Source organism: Corylus avellana, chromosome ca1 (assembly GCF_901000735.1).
Source record: "Corylus avellana chromosome ca1, CavTom2PMs-1.0".
In the NCBI taxonomy this organism is placed as follows: Eukaryota; Viridiplantae; Streptophyta; class Magnoliopsida; order Fagales; family Betulaceae; genus Corylus; species Corylus avellana.
The window spans coordinates 38,591,815-38,603,005 of record NC_081541.1 but is presented as its reverse complement, the minus strand read 5'-3'; the positions used below and the strand labels follow the sequence as shown (position 1 = coordinate 38,603,005).

At 33.1% G+C, this 11,191-nt stretch overlaps 1 protein-coding gene across 1 annotated transcript; it reads right to left on the bottom strand.

The window, feature by feature from the left end:
- Positions 1 to 1,764: 1,764 nt before the first annotated feature.
- LOC132167358 (GABA transporter 1-like) lies at positions 1,765 to 6,603 on the bottom strand. The gene is made up of 7 exons (XM_059578307.1): positions 6,507 to 6,603; positions 6,181 to 6,411; positions 5,926 to 6,023; positions 4,754 to 4,940; positions 4,529 to 4,659; positions 2,674 to 2,907; positions 1,765 to 2,164 (listed from the first exon to the last, which is right to left on the bottom strand). Exons 1-7 carry the CDS (start codon positions 6,586 to 6,588, stop codon positions 1,784 to 1,786), a joined length of 1,344 nt encoding a protein of 447 aa, XP_059434290.1. The 5' UTR covers positions 6,589 to 6,603; the 3' UTR covers positions 1,765 to 1,783.
- Between the last annotated feature and the right edge of the window lie 4,588 nt (positions 6,604 to 11,191).

The following is an 11,191-nucleotide window of genomic DNA, read 5'->3' as shown; positions in this document are numbered from 1 at the left end:
CTACTATTAGTGTCAACTAGTATGTGTTGATGCTGTTAGTATAATTATCAGCGTCGACTAATATAAGTTGATGCTAATAAATTAATACAACTAATAGCAAAATGACCCGTTTTAGCGAAAATTTTGGCAGTATCCATTGGCGCTACTTATTCAAAAGTGGAAGAAAAAAGATCAAGATGGCACGTGAGTGGCAAATGACGGGTTGAGCGTCTCTTTTAACATATTTGACTAACGAAAAAGGGGTTTTGGATACAAAATGGTAGTTTGATAGGGTCGAGTAGTATAGTTGGCAATTCATTCGGAAAAAGTGACATGCGTTGTAGTTGATGGAGAGAAAATGTAATTACACCTTAATTATTTCTTACAGATTCTTGATTTGATCAATTTAGGGATATCCCTATTTTCTTCCCTCATTATTATACGTGTTAGCACATCCATGCTAATAATGAACATGAAGGGTGACAACGAGTCACCTTGGGTTAGTCCTCTAGATGGAACGAATTAAGAACCTATACAGACATCCATTCAAAATAATAGAAAACTAGTATTTATAATGATTATTAAAACAAAACATGTTAGAAATAGGAGTAGCAAAAACACTTCATTTGGTGAAATTTAGCTTGTTTAATATATATCGTTTTACAAATAGTGGGAGATATTCTTGATCAAAGCAAATATAGGCAGAAGTAAGCAGTAAATAAAAATCATCTAAAGATTTTCTTGTTGGGATCTCGATCGTTGGTAATGAGCTCTTACTGATATATATCTTGATGGTGATAAGTTTTTGTTAAAAAAATGATTACTAATTAATTTCATTGAGGATATATATATATTAGGTTTAGAAATTATTTCAAATGTTGAATGAATATTGAAATAATTGCAATGGATCATATATTGACATTTGATTATTTTGAATCATTTATCGAAATAATAAATGTAAAGTGAAGGTCATCATATTTTACTTAATGCCGCTAAAGGAACAAGAATTTTTTTTTTCCACAGCTTTCATGCATGTAGGGCTTTGCTAATGGCTTTCAGCTTTACTAGCAACTGAATTGAAAAGCTTCTTCAAAGCTCTTTTCCAATGCAAAGTAAGGATCAACACTGATATGTTTTTGTTTGTCATCTGATCTTCTTTGTAATGGGATTTTCTGCTGAAACCCTAAAAGAAGTTGGTGGTGATGGTGAAGGACGCTGATCAATTCATTTTGTGTTTTAGAGCTATACACTGATCGGTGAAAGGTTTTGAACTTTTATGATGGAGATTGTTTTGTTTTATTGTTCAGATTAGTTAGGTCATATGTTGTAGTTAGGAGTCTTTAGCCTTTAATTGGTAGGACAGTTGAGTATAATATTGTCTTTATGAATAGTATAAGTGTAGTTGCAAAAGCATCTTTTCTATAAATGATATAATCGCTTCAATTTTCCAAAAAAATAAAACTGTTGCACTCTATACCTTTGAGGGCTAGATTTAATTTCATTTTCTCTCTTTGTAATGGAACACCTAATTTAAAACAATCTGAAAACTTGATTGAGCCTGGATTAATAATGAATCTGGAACCAAGTGCTATATCCTATAAGAAGATATTCAAACACACAAGGGAAATGCAAGGGAGATATGAATCATAAACAAGTAGGATTTTACAATAGACTTCTTCAAGCATATATATATATGAAGTTCTCCAAACATTTTTACTGCTTAATATATAGTCATATAAATTCTTGCATCATATCTTCTATATACATATAATATATATGCATCGATCTATCATTTGTTTGATTTTCATATGTTGGCAAACAAACGATATGTTTTGGCATCAAGAACAATTTGTCGAACAGATGCTACTGCACCTACCATGGATAACACTGAGGAAGCTACTGCTATCAATGTGTTGCCCCAGAAAACAAGGCCACGCTTTGAGGGCTTGAAAGTCACATTGTAGAAAACCATTGGGAAAATAAAATCAAGAGGAATGCACCCAAATGCCCCCAAAAGTGCCATGATATCTCCAAAAAATGGCAGCATTGCAGCAAAGGTTGTACCTATAATCACTGACATCGACCGGAAAATCAATCTTGGCACAATATTTCGAATGGAAAACTGATCCATTTTGGGGTCTGCAAACAACTTCTCAAACACTTCGTTTGTTGGTTGCAAGTAAACCTGCAAGCAGCATATATATAATATAACGAATGCTTTAGAAAATTCGAATATCGTATGAAAGAATATTTTAAAACATGATTCTTTACATATTAATATTGTTTTATAATTAGGGGAAAAATTGTATTTAGTCCATAAGTTTTCATTTTATTTGAATTTAGTCATTGGGTTTCTAATTTAAAAAATAAAGTTTTTAGATTTTATTCAGATTTAAAATAGGTTATTGTATTACTTTACTGTCAAAGTTAACAGTTTGCAGCTATTTGCCATTTGACACATCAGCGTTCATGTCATCACCTAATGTCAATGTCAAATAAGCAATTTTCAACGTTTTCTTTCTCGATATAAATAATTAATAATTTGTAAGAGAGTTGTCTTCAATATATATATTATTGTGAAATATTCTTGTTTTAGTGATATTCAAAATGGAAAATGCTTGGTCTGTAGTAGATTTAACGGCCATAATCTTTAGGAATTGTGAGGCAAAATAGTGGTGAGTTGGACTTAATTACCACAGAGACAGCCGATGTTTGCAAAAGGGTGAAAACATTGGTCATCAAGAGAAACCAAGTTGGAAGCAAATGCATTCCATTGCCCATGAAATTTGCAAGAATAGTGCCCTTAGCCTGATTCCCAAATGCCCAGTACCCGGATATTGCCACGCTGAAAAAAGTCATGGCTATAACAGCGTAGCAGATGCATAAACCTTTCAACATCTTGCCCTTCACGGGAGCTGCTATAGTTGCCTGCAAATCGAAAAAAATCTAAGGCAATTTAGTTCTTTTCCCAACATATAATTAACCACTAGCTAGCATTGACTCGTTTAGAATCTAAATTTTTTTTTTTAGAAAAATATACTTTAGCCTCCTTAATTATTACCACATTTTCATTTACGTATATAGATTGTAGACTTAAAGTGACATCGGGATCCATACTACCACTGCATGTCAAATAAACACTTATAAATTTTTTTTCTCTGAAATACCCTTAAAAGTTATTAATTAACTATAACAAAAGAAACTAGATTTAGTGACATGCTTTGTGGGGTGTTTTAGGCTTAAAAAAGGTCCCCATACATTTAGAAACGCTTGAATAGGGGCACTTGACAAATGACTCAAATCATAGTGTTTGGATTCAAATTTATAGGCGTTTGTACAGTGAAAAACACTTCCAATTGAGGACATTTTAGGCCAAGCGTCCCCTTTTGGAAGTAGGGGTGCTTGGCACTCTGCAAGCGCCCCATTTTCCAAAGGAACATGATCCTCCCAATTTCAGTTGAAATTGAGAGTATCCATTTAGTGTAAAATGATAGGTAATATTGTCTTAACATTAAAGTTGAAAGACAAAAAGGAGCGCTTGCACAGTACACGTGCCCCTACTTTTTTATAAAACCCCCGCAAAAAAAAAAAAACCAAAATTAAATTTATTTATACAAAAATTAAAATAAATAAATAAATATTTTAAAAAAAGGTGGCTCCGGCCACCTTTGGGGTGGCTTGCGAGCCACCCTTGAGGTGGGGGTGGCCATTCGGGCCTCCCCCTAATTTTTCTCTCTTTTTAAAAAGAATTATTATTATTATTATTATTATTATTATTTTTGAATTTTTAGTGTGTGGGTGAGTGAGAGGGAAATTGTAGTGTTTTCTAGTGTGTGGTGTCACTTATAAGCGATTTTGAGTGGCAAATTTTCAAAAGTTATTAGGGACGCTTGAAACGTCCCTACTTTAAAGTAGTTAGCTGGAAAAGGAGGCGCTTTTTGTTTTTTTAATACAAGCGCCTCCACATTTTAGTGCGGTCGTTTGCACAGTAAAACGACCCAAAAATAGGAGTCGCTCAAATGTTCAAACGTCCCCACTCTTTAGTGTCGGTGTTTGCACAGTAAAACACTCCCATATGAATATGGGGGCGTTTTTATTAAAATGACCCTAGCTATTGAAGGTGTCACTAAACCTTGTCTTTTTAGTAGTATAACAAAATAATGACCATTTGAAAAAAATATTAAAAATATTTTAAAAAATAAACAAAAAAGGGTGACCCTTTTCATATTAGCCGCATAATTTTTTTTTTTTAAATGTGTTTTTTTTTTTTTAATGACTTCCAAGGTACTTGCGGATAAAAATGTAAAAATGTATAATTTAATACGTGGTAATAGTTCAAGAGGCCTTAATGTGACTTTTTAAAGTTTGAAAGCGTAAATAAAAATGTGAAATTTTTTCTATCACACACCCAAAATTAGATGCCAATCAAATCACAATTTAACCAAAACTTGGAATTTAAAAGAGGATTCTCCAGTTTTTTCCGCTGTCGATTTTCAACAAATTTTCTTAGCAACAAATGAATGTATAGTGGCTGATGAAGTATATATACCTGTATTTCAGGGACAATTCCACAGGCATACGTGGTGGCAATGATTGAAACAGCGTTGGCAGCACCAAAAACACGAATTTCTCCAGAGCCATTTACGGAGTAGTCTCTAGTAGGGGCGTTCTTGGAATGTCCTGTCAAAGAAGTGTATGTATATATGTATATATACATATACACAATAATACAAAGAAATGTTTTTTATGTAATTATCTTTTGAAGTACAGTTACCTATGTATATTGAACCGGCTGTGACGCAAGCGCTGTAAGCAAGAGCAAAGGTAAGAGAGACGAGATTGATATGCCTGAGGGAGTGAAAGGATGGAATTTGGGCTAACGACAGCATTAGGACTCCAAATATAATTATGAACAAGTAAAGCTTCATCGTCCCATTTGGGTTTGAGAGCAAATAAATGAACTGCATTCATGCCAAAAGGAAAAAATAAAAAATAAATAAAGACTTAATTAGTAATTAAACAAATTATAGATTCTCAATCTACTGACATTTCGGTTCCATCATGTCAGTAGACTTGTTTTGGCATTTTTTTTTTTTTTCTAGACCTTCTAGTTTATCCTAAAGTTGAAGCAGATAAAATGGGTAAATTTAATAATTTAATTGATATTCTAATATGTACTCTTCCTAGCTATGAACATTTAATTGAAATGAGAGGTGAATAATGGAAACAAAGTTAAAACTTATGACTTTTGCTTTAATACAATGTTAAATTATTATTTATCCTAAAAACTTAATGCTACCAATACAAAATTATAACCCTATGAATCATCCCAGCTCTCTTTTGGAACCGGTACAAGCAACAACCTTTCAGTAATATCCAACTCTTAGAAGCTCATGGTGTGTAACACTCCGCTCTTTAATTAAGGTTAAGTGTGCTCTAATTATTGCCAAGGTATGTTGGAGTTGGTTTTAAGTGCCTAAATGGGAGAGAATGAGAATTTTTTTTTTTTGAATTTAGTGTGATTCAGTGGGGAACGACCAATTGATCTAGACCATCGATCAATCAATGCTAACACTACCCTAACGAAGGAATATCGATGAGATCGATGAGGTACCAATCGATCGATGCTTCTTGTATTCAAATGAAAATTAGACATGTAAATATTTGTACTTGAGTTGCTTCCACCCACTTTCTTTCGAAGAATAAGAAGAAGAAGAATCAACATGTTTGCGTATTATTTAACTACTACTTACGAGGAATTTTCGTAGTTTAATGTGTGGGTTTGTTGTTTACTTAAAGCTTTTAGGTTGAATTTTATAGGTTTGATGATGATTTTTGAATAAATAGGTTATAGTTTTTGATAAGCATTGTTTCAATCAATATTCAATGTATGATTAGTTTTGATTGAGATTTCTGAAAGGGTTTAAATGGGAGAAAGACACGAACCTTAAGGCTCTGCCCACCTAGAAGACAACCAGAAATTACAGCGCCGTAACATATCCCAAATTGAAGTGGCCCAACAACATATTTGCCCCATGCAGGTCCTGCCAACGCATATAACCCCCACAAGTTAGCATCCTGTCGGCTTAACTACTTAAGCCAACAGACAAATCTCAGGGTTTTTTATTTTATTTTTAAAATAAATTCGTATTATTATTATTTATCTTGAACATGGAAAAAGGTTGGTAGGAGATTACTCACCTAAAATATCTCTAGCCATGTCCCGAAACCGAAGTTGGCGGTGACCAAGCTGTGCATGGTGCTCCAACACCATAGACAGAAGATTATAGGAATAGAAAGTCACCAAACCTGCAAGAATAAGGCAAACAGCTCCCCCAACCCACCCTAGCAAGGCCAGCGCAAAGGGAAGACTCAGAAGCGCCGGAGCCACGATAGACGTCGTCAAATGATACCCACAGTGCAACCATGACCCTAATTACCTCAAAAAAAGATAGAATTTTATTTCATCAACTTGGGAAATTATATATAGAAATTTGGAAACAAAGAAGGAAAAAAGAATTGCTAACCTCTGGATTTGAGGACAAACAAAGCTCCAGCATCGAGCTGTTTTGGAGGGTCAAGAACAGTATTTTCCTTGTCACCTGACATCTCTCTCTCTCTCTCTCTCGCTCGCTCTCTCCAAGACGTTGGTGAATGAATGAAGATAACATCTGTGCAACAAAAGCTATTTATAAGCGCAGCGTAAGAAGGAAACAAAAATTATTGGGCATGGTCTAATTATCTAGTGGTTCATTATAGAGTTGTGGATATTCAAACATCATGGTGGATTAACCATTAATAAAGAACATGGAAAAGGCAAAGAGTACAGTTGTTGAACAACAATCTGTCTACTATATATTCTCTTTAAGATCATCTAGTGTAGAGAGAAAAAAGGACAGTATTAGAAAGAAATATTACTATTGTTATGGTCAAGTCTGGTCGATGTATATAAGGGAAAAATATAATTTAGCCCCCAAACTATCAGTCATTTTTATTTTAGCTTTTTAATGTTCAAAAAGTGATAAAGTAATCATCTAAACTACTGACCAGTTACAATTTGGCCACTCTGTTAATCATCACCGTCAAATAGGATGAAAAATTCAATACGACGTTGTTTTGGCAAGGTTAAGTTACTAAAATGCCATTTTGAGAAAAAAAAATCAATTTTAACTTAATCTTGCCAAAATAACGTCGTATTGAATTTTTCATCCTATTTGACAGTGATGACTAACGGAGTGGCCAAATTGCAACTAGCTAATAGTTTTGGTGCTATTTTATTACATTTTGAACATTATGGGGCTAAATTGTAAATTACTGGTAATTTGGGGGGCCCTTTTTTTCCTATAAACTACTAAATATTCAAATTTCATGCTAGACTTACTGTTAACAAAGAAATGGCCCTGCATTTCTTAGAAAGGCACTGCCATCATTTTCAGCATGCTTTTAAAAAAAAGCTCTTTTAATTTGTGTGCACCTTTTACATAATAGAACTCGCAAACTAGGATCTTTGGAAGTGCTCTAGACTACCTAGTAATTCCTTTCACATCCAAGATGTTGAAAGAATTCAAAGTACTAGCGTTCAATAAACTTAATTACTCTTCCATTGGTTATTTATAGCCAATCTAGAGACACGACTCTTGGATAAATCAAGAGATACGATCATGGTAATTAAATAGACTACTTAAATATTCAAGAGATAATATGGTGGATCCAACCCACAATGGGTAAACACTGTTCCATATACTAACATGCACCTTCCACTTATAGTGGGGGCTCATGCATGTAACGCTTTCAAAATTATTTAATTGAGGAAATTAATTTGGAGTGTTACTAGCTTGTAGTGCTTCTACACTGATTAATTTGTAATTAGATGGAATTATTAACTTAAACACCAAATATTAGAGCAAAATATAGCCAAAAGTGGAAAAAACAATGATTTAAGCCGAATACTAAATAACCACAACAATATCATCTATCATCAAATACACAGAGCTTCCAAGAGAAATTAATTTACAATAAACATTATTGTCTATACTATGCTATGCCAACCTATCTGCACGAGCTTTTCTCTTAGTATCTTCAATCTCACTCAATTTTACCTACTCGATAACCTGCTAGATTGCAAAACATCGAGATATTTTACAAGTGAAAAAGTAATTGCGTAAGTCCAACTCTATTGTATTACTTACGCACTAATTAAGGTGCCCTTAATCCTAATTTAGTGTAGGGCATTACAATTACTATCGTAACATTCCATTCTTAACATGTCACAATACTTTGAGATAATTGTTCTCCTCGTACTAGCTTAAAATTTTTTATTCAGAAAAACTTATTCTTTGCACCAATGCTAGTAAAAATATATTTTATCTGGAATGTAATCCGTATAATCCCACACTCGTCTTAGGTACATTTATTATGGAATAATGCTATATACAACACCAATATTTCACCTTTATTTTACTATTCTAATGTGTCTCGGTCTAGTAGTCATTTGGGTATATCTAATGGCTACTAAACCCTACCACATCAGCGTAGTGAACTATTAATATGGTATATTGAAATTGAGAAATTGGATATTCCAATATTCTTAGAATATTTTTAGTTGATTTTCCTCAAATTTGAGAAAGAAATGGACAAAACAAGAAAGTGACCTCCACAGGCAAATAGTCAAGTAGTTGCTTTGACCGTGTTAATGGTTCAATGTCAAGCGAAGCTAAAGCTAAAGCTAAAATAAAGTAAAAAACAACTTTAGACTTTGCTTAGAAAAAGCCACATGTGACACAAAAACATAGTACACTTTACCTTATTGGCTGACAACAACAGTATACATGAAAGTAACTTAACGCCCCAACCCCACCCCCTCAAAGAAAAAAAAAAAAAAAAAAACCAATGAAAGTTAAGGATAAAAGGCAGCACGAAAAGACATGGACTAGAAAAGAAAGTGTTTGTATTGGAGGAGCTAGACATTTCGTCAAATTTACTTTTGTTTCAACTTCCTCCACCTTTGTAATGATTTGACATATGAACAATTGGTCATCCTATACCATATTCACAACTCACAACCCAACGCGCCAGGGACTTCCAGAGATAGATCTTGTTTGGCGAAGAGGAATGTTTCACTTTTCAAATTTTTTTTTTTTAATTTTTAATTTTTAAATTGCTTTCCAAATGACACATTCTTCACAATAACAGCTGTATAGGACTGTGACATATCATTTTAGGAGTAAATTTTGGAGAATTTTTTGGAAAGTGTAGAATTTTTCAAAGTGAAAAAAGTTTTGTTTTGTAATAATTTTTTTTATTTGAATAGTAATAAAAAGTAAATTATGTAATATAAAACGTGATAAAATTTAGAATATTTTAATGTTAATTTTTTTTAGGAAAATTATGTATTGAATAGTAATGAAGGGATGGAAATGGTTGCCAAACAAAGCCTAACATCGTTCGGGTTAGTGTGCTACAGGAAATGGTACAAGATGGCAATCTTTTCTGTGGCGTTTAGTAAACACAGAATGGATATGAGCCGGAATTAGAATTTTTTGTGTGGATGGGCAACCTAGATAAACACATAATTACACTGTACAAGAAATTCATCTATTAGCGGCGATATTTTACGATGGATGCTAATATATAGTCAACCTTAATGCTAAAAACACGTTAATATTAGCGTTGGCTTTGGAGTCGACTCTAACATTGTCCACTTTTTGTCAACGGTATTGATGCTCTACTAAAGAAATTAAAAATTGGAAAGCATCGGTGTCGGCTGAGAAGTTGTTGCTGATGAGCTATTTTTAGCATCAACATGCAATAGTCGATGCTGATAAATTGCTAATAGGTGAAAGTCTACGCTATTGACTCTGTAAAAAAAAAAAAAATCATATAAGCCGATAGAAAAAAATTTATTATTCTTATAGTATTAGTAAAGTTTTATGTTTTATTTATTTTTTTGTGTTAAATGCCATTTCAGTTATTAGTTTTAACGACTTTATTTTGTTTTTGTACCTATGTTTTATTTTGTATCATAGATGGTTATCTTTATCTAGGAATTCGTATTAGGAGGGGCAGAAGAAGAAGAGTAGGGGCAGGAAAAAGAGGAATAGGGGTTAGGGTCAAGAAAACTAAAAAAATATCCTCTGAAAAAAAAAAAATCAAAATTTTTTGGAGGGACGGGTGCCCCTGCCTGCCCCCTTTGTATCTGCCACTGTTACCTTGCTTTTGGATAAATATAGAGACAGTACATTCATCTATCTTCCGTCAATAAAGCTAACAAAATTTCATGTTAAACCAATCAAAAGCTACTAGGTTGTCAAATGTCTCATAACAATGAGAAAAACAAGAAATATTAAAAAAATAAGGAAGGGGTGGCAACAAAAAAAAAAAAAAAAAAAAAATCATGTTATGTTTGCTTTTTTCTACAAGATCATTGATTATGATAATTTCTATCACCACTTGATACGATGATGTCTATCATCACTTTCACCGTAACCCATTGGGGTTTATTCTTGTTCTTCTCACAAAGTCCAAATACATCATGTAAGTTGAGAAATGTTGAGTATTCTCCATCTCAACTTAGTCAAACTTCATCCTTCTCATAAGTCACTAACTAATCGATCAGTGCACTAATCTTATTGATTGTGATAAAATCGAAGGATCAATTGAACATTTGATCGATCATAGCGATTAGTTCGATCGATTATGATATAATCACACTTGACATAATTGAAGGTTCAATCAAACATCATATTGATTATAGTGCATTAGTTCGATCGATTAGACCAATGCACTAGAATATTGGATTAGATGTTCAGTAAAATATTGAGAACTACTATTAGCGTGGACTAATTGCGGAAAAAGATCCTCTCCATTTTAAGTGAAATAGAGATAATTTATTTAGTGCATTTAGGGGAGTAATATTGTCCAATTATTTTTTGGGTGAAATGTTTTGGACAAGTATGTCCTTCTAATTACTAAATGAATACTCTCAATTTCAAGTGAAATGGAGAGGATCCATTTTCGGACTAGTATATGTGGACGCAGACAGTATAATTATCAGCGTTTACTAATATGAAAAAAAAAGAAGACAAAAATTGGCTATAAATTGGTTTGTAGCAATTAGCTACATGTCGGTCTAATAAATTACTAAGTGATTAAAAAAACATGTGAGAAACACTTGTTATTAAAAAAAATATGGGCTTTTCACATGTTAAGGGAC